Here is a 22259-nt window from a genome sequence, read left to right as displayed (position 1 = left end):
TCTTGGCGCCTCCTAGGCGCGGGGCTGGAGCGGGCTCGGCCGGCCACGGCGGAGCGAACCACCGCGGGGGCGGGCGGGGGGGGGGGGGCAAGGACCGAACCACCGTGGCAGAGGCGGGGGGGGGGGGGCGGGGGCAGAGCCGGCTAGGGGAAAGCTTAACGGGCCGGGGCTGACGGGGCTGGGCGGTACCACTGCGGGAGGGGGGGCGAGCCGGGCCGGGCGGAACCATGCGGAGGCGCTGGTAGGGGGGGCGCGGGGAGGGGGTCGGTCGGGTCCGCCATGGCCGCGAACTGCGCGGGGGCCGCGGGGACGGCGGCGGGAGCTGTGGCCGCCGTGGGCTCGGCCCTGAGCGCCAGCAAGACCAAGACCAAGAAGAAACACTTCGTGTGCCAGAAGGTGAAGCTGTTCCGGGCTTCGGAGCCGCTGCTCAGCGTCCTCATGTGGGGGGCGAACCACACGGTGAGAGCGGGCGGCGCGGCCCCCCCAGCCCACCCCAAACCCCCGCCCCTCAGAGCACCCCGGGAGCGGGGCCTCGTCTCCTCAGCCCCCTCATCCCGCTCAGCAATGCCCGACTCCCTCACATCCGACCCTTCTCCGCTCCCCCTCAGGCTGGGCCTTTTCCTTCCCCTCCAGAGCAGCTTTTTTCCCTCATCCCCTCTGAATCCCAACCTTCCTTCCCTTTGCATCCCAGCCCTGATCCAGCCCTCCCTAGGCTCTGTGGTCCCTTTTTGCTGGCTCTGTGTCCCCAGGTGGTTTGGGGATCCCCAGGTCGGGGTGTCCCTGCCAGGCACGTCCCTGTGTCCCCACCCCGACACCTTTTCCACACCCATTTTCCCGGACTGGGCAGGGGGACTGATACCTTATTGGCTGATGTTGCTGTGGCACAATCTCCCCTCTGGCACTGGGGGGGACAGGAATTTGGCACCCACAGCCCTGTCCCCTGTGCCAACCCCCGGGTGTCCACCAGGACTGTCCCAGTGAGGGATTCCCCTGTGTCACAGCCCAGAGGACATTGGACAATGTGTCTCCCATCTCCATCCCCCAAAATGAGGGGTTTCGCCCGGGTTTGTCCCCTTTCATTGCAGGACTCGGGCCATGCGTGTCCTCTTGGCCTCAATTCCTCTGGGGCCGAGTTGTGAGAGGGTCCCTTGGGAATGTCTGTGATGGCTCAGCTCTGATCCACCTCCTTTGGGAATTCCTAAGACCATCCCTGTGTTTTCTCTGGAAACTTCTCCCGGGTTTATGATTGCAGGCACGAGGATTGATCCTTGGATGTGGCTGCTGGGTGCTGTTCTTGGCCAAAGAAGCCAAGCCTCATCCCTTCCTCAATTAATCCACTTTTAGGGCTCAGACACACCTATTTCTCCAGTGGATTAGTGAATGTTTCCTAGAGAGTGTAAAGGAATCAGGCTCATTTTTTTCCCAAAACAAATAACACATCAAGAATTTAAAAAAATAAATTCCTCCTGGCCTGCCTGGCTGGAGCGAAAGCTTCCAAATGTGGTTCAGCATCGTGCTGGTTTTGAGGCAAAGGATGTTCCGAGTGCTCCCAGCCTTGCCCAGGAAGCAGGTTAATGATTTTAATCGGCCTTTGATCAGTGGTGCCATTAGCAGCCCTGAAGAAATGGAAATTGTTGATTTTTCCGAGTTTCATTTGTGGCCTCATAGTGACAGTTTACTTGCTGGCAGTTGGCTTTTTTGGGGGGGAGTTGTGTTTTTCTTCGTTGTAGCTGTCTGGGCAGTAGGAGCCTGGCAGGAATTTGAGGCCCTGGATGAGGACAGAGTAACTTTGGGAGCACTTGGCTGTGAGATATTTGGGCAAAGGGAGGAAGGCAAGCTGACACTAAGCTGGTAATGAGATTATATCGGATGTGTATTAGGAAGAAATTGCTGCCAGGAAGGAGCTGAGGGGCTGGGAAAGGGGGTGAGAAAAGTTCAGCTGTGACCTCCTGACCTTTGGGAAGGCATTTAGGATTTCCCAGTAAATCCCTCCACCTCTCTGCCACATTGGGGTGAGAGTTTGGTGGCAGCTGTGGATAGGAGATGATTCCAGTGCCTTGCTTAGGTGGGAATTGGAATTAGGTGCCTCCAGCTAAGCGGTTTGGAATACCTTTTCAGGAATACCTTTAGGCTTTGTTGGAAATCCTTTAATTTGTTTAATATTTGGCTGCTTTGGACAAGGAGGGGTGGGTGAGTGAGGAGGCTCTGGGCTGTGTCCATGGAGTTCTGCCCTGGGATCCTTGCAGTGGGAGGAGTGGAAAACAGCTCTCAGCACAAGCCCGGGGCTGTGCCAGGAGGATCCTGTCAGAATTGTTTGGGTATGGGGTGAACTTTTTCACAGAGAAATCAAACGACCATTTTGTGCAGTGTGCTGCAGAAATCCCCATGGGCCCTTCTCCCAGTCTGGAACAGCCTTAAAGAGGCTGCTGAGCACAGGCAGTGCTGGCTCTGGAGAGCATCAGGAGTACCCCAAGAGCAGGAGCTGCCTTCAGGAACACCACTTTGGAGCATTTCAGTAACGGGTCCTGGTGGTCCCAGCCAGGGGTAGGATTGGGATTGGGGTGGGGCTGCTGTGAGCAGGGCCAGACAGGGGTGGTATGACTCAAACAATTTGAATTTTGGACCAGAAAACCATGGAGGGGAGGGGAGAACTTGTGTAAAAGTGGAGCCACCATGGCTCAGCGTCGATTTCTGAGTTTTCTGTCAGACCCTTAATCCAGCAGATGTGGGGATGGTTCCTGGGGAAGCTTCTCCTGCCGTTGTCATGGCACTGCGAGAGGAGCTGCAGCTCCCGAGGGTAGGGTCTGTGTGTGGTGCTCCAGGTGTGTTTTCCATGCCCCGGATGGATCCACGTGCACAGGATGGGAAAGTTGGGACGGTTCTGGAAGGGAGCAGTCACCTCCCAGCCAGAGAGATGAACAGAGTGTTGTGTGATGCTCTGGGAACCATGGAAATGGTTGTAAGGTGCTGCTGATGGAAGGCTCTGGGATCCCAGGGAGGTGATTTGGATCTGTGTCTGTAGGGCTGCCAGTTCCTCGGCTGGAAAAGATTCCAGTGGCTCTGGAAGCTGGCAGGGGAAAGGCACAAACATCCCGTTCTTGTGGGAACGGGGAGATCTGTTGGCTGCATGGATCTTGCTCGAGGCAGCTCCAGAGGCTCCAGTTCCTGGCTGGAGCGGCAGCCATCTCCCAGGCCCTCAGGAGCTCTGCCAGCAGGAGCAGAGCTCGTTAGTATTCCAGGGAAACAGCAGTGCTGGGAATGGAGCACGGCGCTCCCTGCTCTGCAGCCTTGCCTTCCATGCTGCCAGAGCAGCATCTGCCACATATCAAACACTCAGATCCCAGAAATTGCTCCTGGCACAGTGGGAACAGCCTGGATCTGTCCCTTCCCAGCCCAGCTCTAATTGACCTCTGGAGAGAGCAGCATATGGCCAGGGCTGTACCAGCCCCTGGAAAGACCGAGGGCCTTGCTGCCAACTGCTCATCCAGGAGCCCTTTCCTGTTCCAATCCCCATTGCAGGAGCCCTTTTCCTTTTTGGGGGACAAAGGAGGGTTTTCCTGGGTGGTTCAGTGAAGAGAACAGGGCTCATTTCCCTGCTCATTTCTGCTGACTGCCATGACCATGGGTTGGTTGTTGAATTTTCCCATTTCTCAGCTTTTTTGGACCAAGGGAAGCATCAGCTCTGCCCACCTGTGAGAGGACTGGGAGCATGGATGCTTCCCAGTGACCCTGAGGCTGACAGGACTGGGGACAGGAGAGTGGCACTGCCTGATCCCTGTCATGCAGCCAGGAATCCTCTCCAGCAGCTTTCCAAGTACTTTTTTCAGGAATACATGGGTTTGCTCTCACCAGGGGATGCTTTTTTTTTTCCATCTTAAAGCATCCTGGTGTCCCCAGAGGAATTATTGACTGCAAGATTCGCTCTTCCCTCACTTTGCACAGGGGGTTGTTAGCATGGATACTGATTAATCATGCTCTCATTCATGGAAAACAGGGTTTTTCCCTCAAACCCTCACCCAGTTGCTGCTCTGTGCTAAGCAGCAGCGAAGTTTTGCCACAGCTGTGGGTTTGTCTCCATGCTAAAGTGATTTTCCCATGTGTCTTTCACCTCCTTCCCCAGTGCATAATAAAGTTTAACTAATACTTACCGAGATGCCTGATTGGAAAGCTTTGAGGGGAACAAAGTATCTTTATTTTCCTGAGCAAATTCCTGCTGCTGAGAATCCCTGAGAGTGGGCTCACACACTCCATCAGCTGCATCTTGTTAGTAAACAAATTGCATTTTCCCATCAATTTACTAATGCTAATTGTCACTTTGAGGCTACAGTCAGGTTTTGAAACAAAATTATGCCTGGCCCGTTCATCCCAACAGCTGTCCCTGAATGACACAGAATATTGATGTGGCTTTTATTGGGAAAGGAATTGGCTTTGGTGGCGAAGAGAAATCTTCAGCCTAGAGTCCTGAGTGGTGCTGCTGGGCCACAAAGTGAAGTGGGTTTAAGAGCAGATCAGGGCTAAAAAGCCTTAAGGGAACCCAGCATTGCTCTGGGTGCGGCTGCAAATCCCTGACCCATTCTGTCCACACTTTGGGGACCTCTGATGTGGTAGAGGTGTGGCACAGCCTGCTGCTCCTGTGCCTTGCAGTGTCTGTGATGCCCAAAACAGCCCGTCAGGGTCCAGATGTGTTTGTGGTGCTGCTGCACCTCTGCCCTCTGTCCCTGCCTCCTCCAGAACCACACCCAGCATCTCCCTGGTACCCACAGCCCCAGAGATCTTGCCCCAGGCAGAGTTCCTCCTCTTTTTGGGCACAGATCCCTGGGAATGCGCTCCCCAGGAGCTGAGCACCTCCCTACCCTGCACCTTGCTGTGACCTTGCCTCCTGGGAGCACAAATACCCCGGGACACACACTCACACACACTGCTATATTTAATTTGCTGCTCCACGCCTCTCCCCGGGGAGAAGGCGAGAGAGCAAACATGTGCCAGGCGTTTGTCACGTTGCTCCTTCCAGGAGGCTGCTCAGATTCCCCCAGGATGAGCCTGAGGCGAGGATCCCTCTGGAGAGGTGATAGGTGCTGCTGGCGAGGCTTTCCTTTGGGAAGGACTCCTGGTGTTTCAGGATTTGGCTGGATAATCATTGGGAAGGGGGCTGGATGCTGAGGCTTGTGCTGTGAGAAGGGAGGGGTTGGGATATCCCTTTCCCGAGGTGTGTGGGGGGCTTTTTGGTCCTCTCCCTTGGGAAAGTGTCAGGCATGGGTGTTGCTGCAGGAGCACACGGTGCTGAAACAACAAAAAATTTAAATTTAAATAACCTGACGTAGCAACAAAACTAAACTAAATAAATCTGTGTTTTCTTCCAGACTGGTGACAGGAGCAGAGGCCCAGTGACCACTGGCCCAGAGCTAACTTGGGGGAGGGTAGGTGGGCAGTGCTGGGTCTAAAAATGACCAGTCCAGCCCTTCATCCACATCTTGGGGCCCAGCACAACCCCATTCCTTCTCCCTGTCTCCTCCAGAGCTTGAATCCCAAATTCAGCCCTTCATCCACATCCTGGTGCCCAGCACACCCCCCTTCCTTTTCCCTGTCTCCTCCAAAGCCGGATCCCAAAGCATCCAGCCAGCTCTGCTGGAAGGGGGGAAAGGCTTCCACGGGGAGGATTTTTTTGGCTCTTTTATCTTGTGAGGAGTGATGGCACCTCTGAAACGATCCAGAGCTATCCTGGTGCACCATTTCTGCCACTCAGGAGCCTCGCAACAGGTCCCACACTCGCTTTGAGGTTTGTGCCGTGGCAGAAACGAGGGCACCCAGCGATTTGTGTCTGAATTGCTGCCAGCGAGGAGACAGCCTCCGAATCGCTGTTCCCTCTCAGCCGTCAGCACCCTTCCTCCGCTCGGCAAGGAGCTGATAATGGCTTGTTTGTGCCTTCCCCACGGCGGGAAGAGGGCTGGGAGCAGGCTGGGATGGGAGCAGGCGTGTGGCAGGAGCTGTCAGGCTTCCCCTCCTGGCAGACAGCAATAATTAGTGGCTGGAGGCAGCGCCTCTGTCTCGGTGCAGAATGAGTTGTTTTCTCCTCTCTCCGAGGGGAAATCTCTGCGTGGGACTCTGATGCAGCTCCCTGCAGTGGCTGCGAGCTGGGAGATCCCTTCCTCACCTGGAGTCTGTTCCCTTTTCCCTGCCCTCTGGCTCAGGGGTTGGCTCCGTGCGGGATGGAGCCAAACCCGGGGGGGGCATCGGCCTCTCCTTGCTCGGGGATGCTGCTGGTGGGGAATGTGTGCCATTATATATTCATTCATCATTCATTCATCTGTGCAGCGTTTTCCATACATCCCACAGGGTTTGTGGCAGCGCTGTGATGCCTTGGGCTGGATACCTAGAACAGAGGCTAGACAGAGTTGGAGAATAAAGTAGGTATTTATTAAAGGCTTTAACAGATACACCTTGGGCAGTGCAGAGGCTACACCTGAGATGGATGACAGTCACGAGTTTTTCGGGATATCAGGGGTTAATTGTCCAATTACAGCTTCAGGTAATGAAGTCACAGTCCCCAAGTTTGCTCTCCCCCGTTAATTTTTGCTCATACTTTTCAGGCGTGAGGCTGTGATGGTGACTTTGGTTCTCAGGCCTGGAAGGATTGTTTTGTCTGATCAAACTGTGATGAGGGCTTACAAACACTCTGTATGGAGTTCAGAGTTATACCCTAATCCAGCACAGGATCTGAAAAATACAAAAGCTAAAGCTTAAGTCATCAGCTGGGTGCTACAGAGCAGGGCTTTGCAGAGCAGGGCTTTGCAGAGCTGCAGCTCCGCTCCCTCCAGGAGCCGCAGCCGCTTCGCTTCCCGCTTCTGTCTGTTGTGTGGGATGGCTGGCTCTGAAAATAGCCACCTTCCCTCCTGGCACTGGGATGTGTCTTTCTTCCCAGTCTGACGTGTGTTAAATCTGGTCTGGATTTTTGTGGTAACGATGGAGAAAGGGTGGGATAAACATGGGCTGCATGGAATTGGCTCATGACACGTCCCCGGGGCTGAACCCTGGGGAGCCCAGCAGGGATGCGGGCAGTGCTGTGTGTCCTGCTGCACGCAGGGAACGGGGAATCCCAGAGCTAGATCCCTTTCCTGAGCCTCGCCCTTGCTCCCAGCCAGCAGGGAAGTTTTCCAGCAGCTTTCCCAGTGTGCTGGGAGTCACTTGACCTGCTGGAGGCTTTGGTGCTGGGAACAGCCCCCAGAGCTGACTTGGAGCCAACCCCCGCTAGTGCCAGCGTTGTCTGCCTCCCTGTCCTGCACTACTTGCTTGGCACAGCAGTCATGGGAACAGAGCTGGAATGGAATTGCTTCCTGAATCCAGGCTGTTAACAGGAGTTCAGTGAGATGGGGCTGGTGGGGAGTACCTGGGGGGGATGGCACTAGGGCTGTCCTCAGAAAAGGCAGCTCAGAAACTTATTGATTCTGGCATAGTCTTGTCAGTGACTGGAGCAGGGCAGCCAGACACAGTTCAGAGGTGGATCTTTATTATTATTATGTTGTTATTATTATTAATGCTGGCACTACTGGGTGCTGCAGCATGAGCCCGCCTGTACAATAGTAGCTGAACATTCATTCTTCTGCTTCCCCGTGTTCCCGTGGCTGCCACACATGACTAAGGAGCAAAAACAATCTAGTGAGTGACTCATCCCTCCAGAGAAGGTGGGATGGGAGCAACAGGAGACAGCCAGCATGGAAACAGCATCCACGGGGAGCTGTGCTGGGCTGCAGCAAAGGCTTTGGTCATCCTGGTTTGTAGCAGGAATAATTAACATTGGAACATTTTCTCAGTGAGGTGGTTAAGTTAAAACATAAAATCTGCTGGTTCTTGGCCTGTGGGTTTGTCTGGGTTCTCAGCTGCGTCTTGAATGGTCAGTGGAGGGGGAAAGGTTGTCTCAGGAGGATTGACCACATTGTGGAACGAGGTGCTTCTGTGGCCTGTCACCACAGTGTTCCCCAGCTGCTTCTGTCTGATGGGTCACGGTGCCCCAAACCCATCCCCTGAGGTGTTGGACATCCCTGCAGGTCCCCAGGGCAGTGGGACCTGGGTTTGAGTCTCCCTTTCCTCTCTCTTGCAGATCAATGAGCTCAGCAATGTTCCCGTCCCCGTCATGTTAATGCCCGATGACTTTAAAGCCTACAGTAAGATTAAGGTGGACAATCATCTATTCAACAAGTAAGTAGGAGCTTCCCAACCTCTCTGTGGTCAGGGCTCTGTGCTGTGAGGCAAACTGGCCTGGGGGAGGTCTTCTGGGTTGTTCCCAGCTGTACTGCCAGGAGGATCCATGCCCTGTGCCCAGCACAGACCCTGGACAGGCCATGGTGTGGTCAGTCTGTCACTGAGATACTCTGTGGTGGTTGGTTTCCATCCTTTGAGGGATTAAACTGTTCACAGGAGGCAGCTCTGCAGCTGTGCTGTGCTCATGGAGTCTCTCTGGAGTTGCCCCTGTCTCCTTTTCCCAAAAAATCCACTTTTGGAAGCTGTTTTGAAGTCATGGTTATGGCTGGTGCTCAGAGCTGTGTTCTCCATCCGGCTCTGCAGGGCTGCAGTGCTCCCTGATTAATCCTTTGTTTTCCCCAAGCTTCACAGGGATCAGCTTTGCAGAGTGGGAGGTGATTGGGAAGTTTGTCTCTCCTGGCACGTCCAACATGCAGGATCTGCTCTCCCCCTTCTCCTCCAAAGATCTGAGCTCCCCACCTGTCACTGCCTGGATTTCTCATTGAGAAGGAGCTGCCAAATTCTCGCACTGTGTCCAAGCAGGACCAACCTCTGCTTCTCTCCCTGGGCAGGTTCAGGGCTGTGGGAAGAGCAGATGCAGCTCCCTCAGTGACAGGGAATGCTGTCATTGTCCCCTGTCCTGTGCCTGGGGGCAGCAGAGCCAGGCTGGAGCTGATCCCCCCTCTCTGGGTGCTGTGGCTGAGCTGGTCTGTGGGGCCTTGACCCTTCTGGTGCTGTGATGGGAGCTGAAGCCAGAGCCCAGCCCTCTGCTCCTGCAGCTCTGCCTGGTGTGCAGGGACAGTGTGTGTGGTGACAGTGGTGACAGTGTGTGCAGGGACAGCTGTGTGGCTGCATGTGGGGGGACAGTTGTGTGCCAGTGTGCCAAAGCCACCGAGGAGGGCACAAGCAGGATGGCTCCCTCAGAGTGGCCTGTGGCAGGGTTGCCCTGGCAGCCACACAAGCTCCACGCTCCCATCCCATCCCTGTTAGCCAGGATCCTGCAGAGTTCCCTGGGAGAGATGGGTTTTGTGGGCATCCCAAGCAAGGAGCTGCCCTGCCAAGGGCACAGCAGGGCTGGGGTGTCCTGGGGGGCTGGCAGGGAGGGGGAGCCAGCGTGGCATTGGGTGGCACTGCTGACATCTCTGCCCTGCCCTAGGGAGAACCTGCCCAGCCGCTTCAAATTCAAGGAGTATTGTCCCCTGGTGTTCCGGAACCTCCGGGAGAGATTTGGGATCGATGACCAGGACTACCAGGTACCCTTTCTTCTCTTCTAGGACAGAGCAGCCATCCTGGCAGAGAAACCATGCTGCAAACGTTGCTGCCAGCAGCTTTTCTGGGTTTATAATTGGTATTTGAGTGGTTCCACCAGAACCACAGCAGTGCAGTGGATCTTGCTGTGCCAAGCACAGGACAGTAGGAGGAGAAGGTGACCCCTGCTCCCAAGGCAGGAAACTGGGGCACAGGTGGCTGTGGACAGGCAGGAGCTGGAGGATAGCAATGATTCGGCATGGAATATCTGCAAGGAAAATGAGTTTGTGGTGTTTGTACAGATTCAGGTGAATCTGCTGCTCTCAGTCAAGTGTGTGTTTTTGAATTGGGTGTATCAAGGTGGCTCCTGCTTTGGGATCCATCCCCTAATGCCAGAGGGGCTGATTTTCTTGGAGAGGAGTCTGCTGTTAACACTGCTGGGCTCAGCTCTGGGGACAGGGAGATGTCACAGCTCCAGCTGCTGCAGCAGGGCCACCCTTCCTCAGCCGGCTCCGAGCCCTGAGCACAAGGAGCTGAGCAGAGGCAGCTCAGGGCTGGGAGATCACACGGAGCAGGGCCAGCGGGGCAGAGCACACCGGATGTCAGGGAGCTGGAGTGTCCCCAGCACGTGGTGACAGAGCGGGCACAGTGCCAGGGGCATCTCCTGGAATACTCTGACTGCAGAGGCACGTGGGGGAGTGCTGCAGCCTCCCTGTTCCCTCCACGTGCTCCCTGCCTGGTGGGGAGAGCAGCTGGAGCAGGGCTGGTCCCACACTGCCTCCCCCTATGCCCGTGGCATAGCCCTTTGTGATGACACCCTCCCCAGGTGTGACCCACACTCTCTGTAGTTCATCATTTACTCTCCCCCTCCTGTTCTGAGGGATTGCTTCCCCCATCTCCGGGCTGCTTTGGCTTTTTTAAAAGTGTTTTCTGTTCAGCTGGAACAGAAAACATTAATTGAGCTAAATTCAGGTGGGTAAAGTGTGATGGCTCGAGTGGGAACGGAGCCAGGAGGCTGAATTTAACACCCCAACTGTGGGAGAGGTGGGAGTGACAGGAAGGGAGCTGAGGGCTGTGAGTTTGGTAATGCTCTGTGTGGTCACGATTTCTGCTTCCCAGCTCCAGAAGAAAAGCTCTGTGGTTTTGAGGTGAGGGCTGATTAAACTGCCTGGCACAGACCCCTTTGCAAATGTCAGCGAGCAGCAAAGGGGAATTTTCTCTTTGCCTTTATTTTCCTGACGCTCTCTAAAGCCGTTGGCAGCAGCAGAGTTTTTCCCCTGCTTCATTAAAGTTTTAAAAACTTTAAATGCTTCATTCTGAAAGGAAACCTCTGGGCTTACTTGCAGCATGACGTGGTAAATCTCTCTCTCAGAGCAGGCTCTGCTGCAGTCTCCCTCTGCTGCCAGAGCTGAGCGAGGGGGACACAGCAGTGCCACTGCCACCTAAAAAAACCAAATAATCCAGCCTGAAACACAATGTCCAGCCCAGAAATGCTGGAAAACTTAAGGACCACTCTTGGTGCTGCTGTGTTTCATAGCACTCCCCACCAGGAAATGCTGGTGAGAGGTTGCTGGTTGATAAAATTACTTGTGGGCAGGTGGAGGGGACAGACAGGGGACAGGTGACAGCTTGAGGTGTGAGCAGCAGTGACTGGGGCTGAGGGAGGAGCTCGCAGCAGGCCCTGCTACCTGGGGAGAGGCAGCAGAACAAAGAGCTGGTGTTGTGGCTCTGGGAATTGATCCCTGCTCTGCAGTTTTCCTGGGATTTTCCAGCCCTGCTGCACTGTCTGGTTGCTAAGGGTGGAGACAGGGATCTAAAGGCAGATGCTGCTGGTTGTCAGAAGAACAACCAAGCTATTTATACTCATCTTGTACGTCCAGGAGTAAGAATAGCAGAGCCTGAGGGTGGCTTTTGGTGCAGGATGACCTGTGAAGAATCCCCAAACACTGATGTTTTGACCAGACTAAACTGCTTTTTGAGGGGAATTTCAATTTGTTTTGGTCTGGTTTTCCTTAAGCCTTAGGAATGTCCTAACTGTTCTTAAATCCCTGAGAGGAAATGCTGAGAGCTCTTGGCCTGTGTATCCTACACCTGTAAAAAACCTTCAGTAAAAAACATCTTCCAAAAACACACCCCAGGTGTTGGAGTAAAACCTGCCGCCAAATCATGGGGCCAGCTGGAAGCCCTAAAAACACGTCCAGACTTTTAAACAATTGGATTTTACCCTCAGCAGCACCAAATCTGGAGTTCACAGCCAGAGTGGGTGGTTGAGCTGGTCCTGTGGGGCTGGCCCTGCTTCCCAGAGCTGCTCAGGGGTTCCTGTAGGGCTGACCCTGCTGCTGAGGGAGCTGACAGCTCCTGGCACCATCCCCACACCGTGTCTGTCCCCCAGAACTCGGTGACACGCAGTGCCCCGGTGAACAGCGACAGCCAGGGCCGCTGCGGCGCGCGCTTCCTCACCACCTACGACAGGAGGTTCGTCATCAAGGCCGTGTCCAGCGAGGACGTGGCAGAGATGCACAACATCCTCAAGAAGTACCACCAGGTATGGTGAGTCTGGAGCCCCCCATGCACACCTGGGGATCTGCTGGGGGTCTGGAGCTTGGATTCACAGCTGGCAGAGCTTGAACGCAGGTTTTGTGGGAGAAATGGTCTTTAGAATCTGAGGGACAAAAATCTGAGGGACGAATGTCTGAGGGACAACCCAGCAGCTGTTTGTGGTGCTGAGCCTCTTCCCAGCTCATCCTGGCCCTTGTGTCGATAAATTATGGATCCCTGGTAGATCAGAGCTGCAGACAGGCTCCTCATTTGTTGCCTCAGACCTTCCAGAGGGGCTGGAGGGAAGATGGGAAGTGGGGTCATAGGGGGACAGCTGGAAATGTCCTGGTCCAGGTGCTGGTTCCAGCCCATCTGCTCTGCAGGGGTTCTGGGCAGGGGGTGTTTAGCAGGCCCTCAGTTCCAGGCACAGCAAGGTAACCACGAGAAGTGAAGCTGGGCAGTGCCAGTGCACACCTGGCCTGTCACAGCAGGCTGGACACACACAGGGTCACAGGATCCCAGGATTGGGAGGAGCCTTGGAGATCTTCCTGCTCCATACACAGAGTCACAGAATCCCAGGATTGAGAAGAACCTTGGAGATGTCCCAGCTCCCTGCCATGGGCAGGCTGGCACTCCCTGGACCAGCTTGCTCAGGGAATGGGATTCTCACATCCTCACTCCTTTCCTGGAGACTCCAGGAGCTGTTCCAATCCTCCTTTCCTTTCCCATGGGTGCCTTGGCTGCAGCACAGTTTGTGTCCTGTCAGAGCTGGGGTTTGTGTGACAGAGCTCTGTCCCTCCCTGCTGTCCCCCAGTTCATCGTGGAGTGCCATGGGAACACGCTCCTGCCCCAGTTCCTGGGCATGTACCGGCTCACCGTGGACGGCGTGGAGACCTACATGGTGGTCACCAGAAATGTCTTCAGCCACAGGCTGACCGTGCACAGGAAGTACGACCTGAAGGTGAGGCCCTGGGGGGCTGGCGTGAGGCCTTATCCAGCCTGACCTAGAGCAGAGGCCAGGCAGAATTACAGAATGGAGAAGGAATTCTTTTGTCTCCTTGCTCTGTGAAGTGAGCTTACCATCCCATAATATGGAGCACAGACCCACACACTAGAGCATAACAGAATCTGAAAAATACAAAAACTAAAAGGCATCATAACTCTGGGGGTTGGACCTGGAACCCCCCTTGGCAGGGTTCTGGGCTTTGGGATTTGCTCAGGGGATCAGGTTTTAGGGGGCTGTGCATGGAGGTTCAATGTTGGTCCATTGGGAGTGTGACCCAGAGTGCAGTAGTTATATTTTCTTTTTTTTTTTTTTCTTTATTAGGGCTCAACAGTATCCAGGGAAGCAAGTGACAAAGAGAAGGTATGGAGCCATCCCTGGTCAGCCTTTCCTTTCTCCTGGTGCTTGGAAGCAGACAGATCCAACTGAGTTCCCTTTTCCATTTTCTTTTCCTTTCCATTCCCTTTTTCACCGGAGTTTTGAGAAGGGGAGGTTCCACAGGCCCTGAGTTCCCCCTTTCTCTGTCTCCCCTTTCAGGCTGGGAGGGAGCTGACTCTGCCTGCCCTGCTGTGTTGTGGTGGCACTGCCAGGGCTGGAGGACAGTCCCAGCAGAACCAAACCCCACCTGAGGGCAGTGCTGTCCCTAAGGAAGGGTTTCCTCACAGCACCCTAGCTACCAACCCCAGGCAGGTCAGGGGTAGATATTCCACCAGAAGATTTATAAACCAGATCCTTGGCACATTCCTAAAACTGGCTTGAGTGGGGGAATTTAGGGCTGAGCTTCCTTCCCCTGCAGGACTTCTGTGCTGCTGCTTTGAAATCCCTGTGGAAATCCCAGCAGTGCCTCGTGCTGGTCCATGTTCTGCACATAGGATTTTCAGGGTTGGAGTCTGCTCCACCCTGCCCTAAAAGATCCCAGCCAGCAGCCAAGGAACTCCCATTTGCCCTGAATCCCCTGATAACTCCTTGGCCCGTGCAGCTGGGTGGTTCATGTGAGCTCACAGAGCCACCCCACCCTCCTGTGTCACTAAAGAATTGAAACCCTGAAGCACAAAGGGGCTCCAAGTTCTCCCACATACCCAGAATCCTCAGGGCCTGCTGCAGGCAGATCCCTCAAAAAGCCATGGCTTGAATGTTTTCCTCAAATCTTTAGGAAGAGAAGATTTGTTTGTTTGTTTGTTTTTTCCCCAAGCCTTCACCCCTTTCCCCCCTGCAGTCAGAAACCAAGAAAATTAATTTCTTTTATTAATTTCATTTCAATTCTGGGAGTTGCTTGGAGCATCCCTGGCCCAGTTGTGCAGTTTTTAAAGCTGACTTGCTCCACGTCTCCCTCGAGCTTCCCTGTAGGTCCAGCTGAGCCCACAGATTCCCTGACACTTTCTGTGCTCTGCCTGATGCCCTTTCCATCCTCAGTGGACTTTGAGCACCCCAAAAGCCCAGACTGAGCAGGGGCTTTTGCAGCCACACCCATGTGCCAGCCCTCCCCTGGCAGCAGGCTGGGGAATTTCACCTCAGGCTTTTTGTTGCAGGCCAAGGATCTCCCAACCTTCAAGGACAATGACTTCTTGAATGAGGGTCAGAAGCTGCATGTTGGAGAAGAGAGTAAAAAGAACTTCCTTGAGAAGCTGAAGCGGGATGTGGAGGTAATTTCCTGGGGGACAGCTCTGCTCTGTCTCCCCTCACTGCATCCCCTCACTCCCTGAGCTACAGAAAAGTCTATCTAGCAAGATGTTAGGAAGTTCTGAGTTTAATAATGGAGCTCTGTGCATTGTGTTTGAAGGCTTACAAGCAGGTATTGTGTTCAAAATAAGCAGGCATTATTTAACCAAAGGTACGTGTGCTTATAGTGGTTGGATGGAACTACTGTCAATATGCTTTTGCTTTGTGTGATTGGTCAAAAAATTTTTAAAGTAAGTTGTTACATTGAGTTTTTTGTCTACTACCAAAAATGTGAGCTGCTGGCATATTCCCATTTTCATAACCATGTAATGAGACTGATGCTGAGAGTTTGAGAGGTGTTCCACAGCAGTTCCATCCCATTTGTGATTTGTACAGACCCCCAGCCGACAGTACACAACAACAGGTGAACAAGTGAAGATAAGAATTATTTACCATTCTTTTCTCTAATCTTCTCACAGCCTTTCCCCAGAAAGGCCTGGGAAAGTTGTCTGTTGCTCTCTGTGGCCAGAGAGCTGCTGCCACATGCATCCTCACTGCTGGCTCAGGGCTGCAGAACAACTCCTCCTGCACCAGCTGTGTCCTGCTGAGGGCAGGGGGCCTGTGCAGCTCCTCTGGCGTCTCAGGAGGGTTTAGCTCTCAATGCCAGACCTAGGGAGGCACTGCAGGGTAGGGCTGAGCCTCCCCCACCCCGTATGGGTGCCAGCTCTCACTGCTGCCTCTCTCCCAGTTTTTAGCCCAGCTGAAGATCATGGATTACAGCCTGCTGGTGGGCATCCACGACGTGGACCGGGCCGAGCAGGAGGAGATGGAGGTGGAGGAGCGGGCAGAGGATGAGGAGTGTGAGAATGATGGGCTGGGGGGGAACCCCATCTCCTCCTACGGGACCCCCCCTGACAGCCCCGGCAACCTCCTCAACTACCCCCGGTTCTTCGGGCCCGGGGAGTTCGACCCCTCCGTGGATGTGTATGCCATGAAGAGCCACGACAGTGAGTGTGGGGAGCTGGGGAGGACAGGGAAGGTGTGAGGGAGCTGTGGAGGGTAGAGGGGGTGTGAGTGAACTGTGGAGGAAGGATGGAGGGCAGGGAGGGTGTGAGGGAACTGTGGAGGAAGGATGGAGGGCAGGGAAAGGGGAGGTGTCCAGGCTCAGTAAGGTGGTTCAGTCCTGGCAGCCAGGGTGACACCCCTGAGGCCATTCCTGTGTCCTGGCAGCCACCCTGAGCTTTCCAGCCGGGCTTGGGAAAAGCCCAGCCTAGCAGGACAAGGAATCAGCTCATTGCTGAGGTTGGAAAAGACCTTTAAGGTGGAGTCCAGGAGACAGGAGGGCTGTCCCTGCTTTGCTGGGCAGTCCCTTGTGTTGGCTGGAAGGGGGTGTCTTTGGAGGAGAGGGATGAAGCTGGGTGTGCCCAGGGGTTTTTTTTGGAGGAGGGGGTGCAGTTGGCTGTTCCCAGGGGACTGAGCCCCTGCCATGCCCCCAGGTGCCCCCAGGAAGGAGGTTTATTTCATGGCCATCATCGACATCCTCACACCCTACGACACCAAGAAGAAAGCTGCACACGCTGCCAAGACAGTGAAACATGGGGTGAGCCTGGCCCAGGGGGGCTCTTGGGTCTGGGGCTTCTGCTCTACAGCATCTCCTGGGGTGGAAGGTGTCCCCAGCACTGATCTTCCTGCCAGGGTGGGAATTCTCCAGCTCCTGTGCTCAGCACTTCCCTCCATGTCACCTCAGGGTTAGGTTTTCCCTCTGCTTGCTTGGGGTAATTTGTATTTTCATTCCAATTTAGGAGGTGCTGGAGGGATGGACTGCATGAAGGGTGACACCCCTGGGTCACCTCTGTGTCCTGGCAGTCCCCCTGAGCTCCCAGCAGGGCTTGGGAAAGCCCAGCCTAGCAGGACATGGAATCAGGGCATTGCTGAGGTTGGAATTACCTTTAGGGTGGAGCCCAGTGCAGCCAGCACCTCGGGGAGTTTGTGTGGAATCCTGGGATATGCTGGCGTGGAGGGGACCCATCACAGACCCCAAATCCCACCCTGGCAGCCCTGGGGCCTAACCATTCCCTGGGGAGCTGTTCCAGTGCTCAGACTCCCTCTGTCTGAAAAACCTTTCCCTGAAATCCATCCTCACCCTCCCTGACTCAGCTCTGGGAGCTCTTGTGCTCCTAAATCTGTGAGGCATGAAGGTTCACAGTGCCCTGACTGGACATGCAGCTGGAGTTGAAGTCATTTTCCTTGGGGATCTCTCCAGACCTGCTGGGTTTTCCCTTAGCCGTGGATCCTCCCCAACAGAGGGGCTGTGCCCCTGCTCCCTCCCTGCCCCTCTGACCCTTTCCTGACCCCTCCTTGACCCCCCTCCCTGCCCCCTGACCCGCTGTCTCTCCACAGGCCGGGGCTGAGATCTCCACGGTGAACCCCGAGCAGTACTCGAAGCGCTTCAATGAGTTCATCTCCAGCATCCTGACATAGGGGCACATCCTGCTGCAGGGCTGCAGGCAGGCCTGGGGGCTGCTCCTGCAGCCTGGGACAGCACAGACATGCAGCAGCACCGGAGCACACCTGTGGCACCGTGTGGGGCACGTGTGGCACCGTGTGACAAAACCCATCCTCATCCTCGCTGCGCCTGCTGCACCTCTGGGTTTGGCGTTCCAGAAGTGCCCAGATCTCAGATTTGAGGGCTTTTCCAAACAAGCCAAGTGCATTGTTCCAGCACTGCTCTTTCTGCCCAGTGACATTTTCTCCTCTCTGCTGAGGGGCTGGGGCATGTGTGGCACTGTCCCCGAGGGGTCACATTCAGCAGTGCCTGACTCACAAACCACTCCTTGTTTTTTGTGTTGTTGTTGTTGTTGTTTTATTGGACTGGCTTGGCCAGAAAAAGAAAAAAAAAAAAAAAAAAAAACTTTATTTCCCTCTCGGTAGGAATTGGAAGGAAAATAGCTCACCATTTCAAGGATGGAAAATATAACTCTGATAAAAAGGAGGAGTCGCTGAACTTTAGGTAAATTCAGACTGGGACACTTTATATTTTTTCGGTTAATTTAAGTAACGAAAAAGAAAAGGAAAAAAAAAAACAAACCACTTTTTTGTAACTGCACTTGATTTACAAGAAAGATGAGGGAAATGAACATCTACCAAAGATGATGTCTGAAAAAAAAAAAAAGGCGTAACTCCTAAAAGCTAAAAACAAGCAGAGAACTGAGAGAGGCATTGACCAACCTCAGCTCATTATGTGCTTGGACCTGGGGCGATTTTAATTGGCCAGCTCTGAAGATTTCCTTAAAAGAAGAGAAAAAAAAAAAAAAGATTTTTAAAAAGGCATTTTTGTGCCTGTAGATCCAGGCTAAGATTTTGGGCCACTTCCTCAGCCAGGAATGGCTCTGAGGTCACCATCATAATCCTGCCAGTGTTAATTAGCTAATTAATTATTCAGTCTTCCTTCCCCACCTCACCTGCAACAGGTACTTGAATCTGTGTCCTGACAGAGGTTGCTGGGTTGGTTTTTTTGTGTTTTATTTTTAAAAAATGTGACTTGCACAGAAGGAATTGGCCTGGCTGCCAGGGGGGAGTGCTGGGAGCTGGGCTCATCCTGCTCCCAACCCCCTGAGCGACCCTCCAGGAGTGGAAATGGTTGAACTCTCACACCAGATTTCTTTTGCAGCCCCCCCTGAAGGATTTTGGGACTGATTGGAGTGACTGAAATCGTCCTGTTTTGTCTCCTTTAACCCTTTCACAGCCAAGCTCGGCAGCCTTGCTGTGGGTTTCGTAAGCTCTGCTGCACAACAGAACTTTTGGTTCTTTGTTTTGGGATTTGTTGTTTGTTTTTTTTTTATTTTAATTTCCTTTCTCTTTTTAAGCAGGATTCAGAGTCTTGAACAAACCTCTTTGCAGTTGAAACATGTTGCTTAATCTGCCTTGGAACTGTTTTTCACACATGCCTTTGTTTGGGGAATAAGCTGTTGGGAGTGTCTGTCCTGTGCTGTAGCAGTTCTTGCTGTGTGGAATTTTGGTCCTTTTTGAGACATAACTGGTGCTCATCACACCCTAGTAATTCTCCTAAATTAACCCTGCCTCTGGCTGGATTCTGAATGTGGGGTTTGGGGGATTTTTTTGGTTTTATTTCCTCTTCACCCCCTCCCCATTTCCCCTCCCTGATGTGAATCCCCCCCCACAGGTCTCACCTTGGCAGGGGCTGAAATTGAAGCCCCTGAGGGTGCACTGTAAATAGAATTTTGGAGAAATTAAAAATTAGGGGTCCTGATGGGATTTGAGGATTTTTGGTCCTTCCCTTTGGCGTGGCACAAATTTCTGCTGCTCCTTTGGTGTGGGAGGCTGGAGGGATTTTAAGTTGTGGAGCTGGAAAAGCCACGACCCAAATGCAGCTAAAAAATACTTTAAAAGAAAAAAAAAAAAAGGGAGGATTTAGAGGGCATCATCAGCTTCATTTTGTGGGCATTATATTGGTTGCTTCTCTCTTAGTAAGCACTTAAGTTTACTGCTAATTAGGAATTAAACACCAATCACTTTTTATTCCTGACAGTTAAAAAACCAAAAAATTGCATTGAATCTGCAACTTTGACCTGGTAAGTTTACCCTTCTCCTTTTGGGGAAAGTAGCTTGGAAGTTGTTTTATCTTTAAATCATCTATTAAAAAAAAACCAAACATAAATAAATAAAGAGGAGAAAAAGGGAAGAGGAAGAGAGCAGGAGGTGGGTGAACACCATAGAGCAAACCCAGAGAAAGGGGAGTGAAGATGGCAAAAAAATCTCCTTTATTGAATTCCAGAATAATGAATAAGGAATCCAATCAAAAACCAGGGAATTCCTGCAGAAATCCTTACAGAGTTCTGACAAAAATTGAGAACAGGAAATATTTTCTTATTCCAAACTCCTGCTGGGATTAAATTTGGCTGTTCCAGGTGAATCTGGGGAGGTCCCACAAAGATTCTGCCCCTTCTGTCCAGTTGCCATATTGTGTATTAAAGTGATTAAATGCAATTTTCTCACCTAATGATGTATTACCCAGGTATGTAACTTTGTTTAACAGAAGCATTTTTGTATATTGTTTACATTTGCAGAAGTAGCATTACCTTAAAAATGCTAAATTTTGTTTCTAGACAGTATTTTTTATTATCAGAACATGAAGTGAAGCTGCAAATATTTTGATTTGTTTTTAAAAGGGACTTTTTCTTTCTGTTTGTTTTCTTTTCTTTTTGCTTTGCTTTGTTTTGTTTTGTAGGGTTTTTCTTTTTCTTTTAAATCTTGTTTTAGGTCACTTTTTAACTTAAGTATTTAAAAAACAAAAAAAAAAAGGAAAACCCAGCCCTTTCAATTCTGGTTTTACAACTGCTTGTGCTAGTTTGTTGTCTGGTTTTGGTGTGGATTTAATTCTAGCTTTTGCTGAATGTAGATATCCCTGTCCTTAGCATGAACCGTGCAGAACACATTTAACTGACAGAATTTGCAGCAGAATTCAGGATTTTTTTTTTTGGCCAAAAAAAAAGCAAAATTTGGTCCAGTGGAGCTCCAAATAATCAGTGAGCAGCATCTCCCCCTCTGCAGTGCCTGAGACAGGAGGAGCTGCAGGACCCACATTCCTGAGGGATTTAAAACCCCCAAAATCTGCTTTGAGCTGGGAATTCCCACCTTCCCTGTTGGGACAGCCCCGAAATCAGGTGGGAGAGGGGAGGCAGAGCCAGCTGTGCTCCAGGAGTGCAATAAATGCACTGCAGAGCTGCTGGGGTGGGAACTGGGCTGGGAACTGGGGGTTCCCCAGGGCTGGGATTTGGGGAACAGCCCCAGGAGCCGTGGGAGCCTTCCCTTGGTCCCTCCTCACCCCTGCCTGGCCCAGGCTCCATCCTGAGCCACAATCATGGACTCAATGGGGAATTTATCCCATGGAATTAATTGGGAATTCACAGGGAGTGAATTCCATGGGGATGGAGTTCATCCTGTGGGGACAAAATTTACCCCCATGGGGACAGAATTCACCATGTGTGGTTGGAATTCCTTCTGTGGGGATGGAATTTATCCCATGGGGAAAGAATTCATCCTATGGGGGTGGAATTCATCCTGCTGGGATGGAATTTATCCCATGGGCATGGAATTCACCCCACTGAGGACAGAGTTCACCCCGTGGGGCAGCAGGGGGAGGCCACACTCCCACAGTCCCAGCTTGGAATCTGGATCAGCACAATCAGCAAGGAAATCGGAACCACTTTTGAGTCTTATTTCCTTTTTTTTGTTTTTTGGGGGTTTGTTTGTTTGTTTGGGTTGTTTTGGGGGGTTTTTTTGAGTTTTTTGTTTGTTTGGATGGGTTTTTGTTTGTTTTTTGTTATTGGTATTGGTATTTTGGGTGGAAATCCCTGCTTTCCCAGCCAGGTCAGGCTCAGGGAGGTGAGGAGGTTGTGGTGGTGGATATTCCCAATCCATGACTACTATGCAGTCCTTTCCCAGGCCTCCCTTCCAGCTGCACCTGGAATTTCACCCCCAGCTGAAGGATTTTCCCCCAAAACCAGGGGGGTGTCCCCAGCATGGCCACAGCCCCGAATTCCCAAATGTCCCCTTCCTGCAGAGCCACTCCCAGTGTCCCCCTCAGCCCCTGCCCCTTGTCCTGGCTCTGTGGTATGGATCCCATGGATAACTGGGATGGCAGAGCTGTGGACACATCGTTTTTAGTGGAAACCACTCAAAATTTCTGCTGCTCTGGGGCTGCCCAAGCAGCTGGACGGGAGTGGAGAGAGCAGATTCCACACACAGGTCATGAGGGTGGGCAGGGCTAATCAGTGCAACTGAATTGAAAAGAAAAAAAATGTGAATAAATTAAGTTTAATCTAAAAACTAAACAAAATAAAAACCTAAAAAAACTAAAAAAAAATTAAAAAGTAAAAAAAAAGAACATTCTAGGTTTTTTCACTGCTGTTTTTTAAATAGGAATTTGAAGTCCTCTGTGCTTGTCTGTTTGCTAGGAGCAGTTTGAGACACTGTTACTGTTTTGAAATGCATGCATGTTACAAGATGAGTCTCCAACCAGAGAAAAAAAAAAAGAAATAAAATTAAAACTTTGTGTACATCTGGATCCTCCCTGCTGTGCTCTTTGCGGGGTCACCCTCAGCTGCTCCTCCAGCATGGGGAGTCCTGGGGGGGACAGGATGGGGGAAAACTGGGAGAGGGGCGGGGTTTAAATGGGATTTTAGGAAGGAATTCCCCTCCTGGGAGGGGCTGGGATGGAATTCCCACAGCAGCTGTGGCTGATCCATCTCTGGAAATGTCCCAGGCCAGGCTGGAGCCCCCTGGGACAGTCAAGGTGTCCCTGTCACTGGACAGGGTTAGGTTTTCCCTCTGCTTGCTTAGGATAATTTGTATTTCCATCCCAATCTGGGAGGTGCTGAAGGGATGGACTGGATGAAGGGTGACACTCCTGGAGCCACCTCTGTGTCCTGGCAGCCAGGGTGACACCTCTGGAGTCACTCCTGTGTCCTGGCAGCCAGGATGACACCCCTGGGGTCACTCCTGTGTCCTGGCAACCAGGGTGACATCCTGACCCTGCTCAAAGGCACCAAAAGGG

General features: G+C 52.5%; 1 protein-coding gene across 1 annotated transcript; it reads left to right on the top strand.

Annotated features, from left to right (window-relative positions):
- The first annotated feature begins 262 nt into the window (after window positions 1–262).
- Window positions 263–21762, top strand: PIP4K2B (phosphatidylinositol-5-phosphate 4-kinase type 2 beta). The gene is made up of 10 exons (XM_066567081.1): window positions 263–459; window positions 8096–8193; window positions 9392–9488; window positions 11876–12028; window positions 12836–12982; window positions 13349–13387; window positions 14554–14667; window positions 15432–15690; window positions 16180–16283; window positions 17084–21762. Exons 1-10 carry the CDS (start codon window positions 280–282, stop codon window positions 17162–17164), a joined length of 1272 nt encoding a protein of 423 aa, XP_066423178.1. The 5' UTR covers window positions 263–279; the 3' UTR covers window positions 17165–21762.
- The last annotated feature ends 497 nt before the right edge of the window (window positions 21763–22259 follow it).

This window comes from Molothrus aeneus, chromosome 28, assembly GCF_037042795.1.
Source record: "Molothrus aeneus isolate 106 chromosome 28, BPBGC_Maene_1.0, whole genome shotgun sequence".
NCBI classification, from domain to species: Eukaryota; Metazoa; Chordata; class Aves; order Passeriformes; family Icteridae; genus Molothrus; species Molothrus aeneus.
Note: the sequence above shows the minus strand (reverse complement) of the source record. Positions and strands in the feature narration are given on the sequence as shown.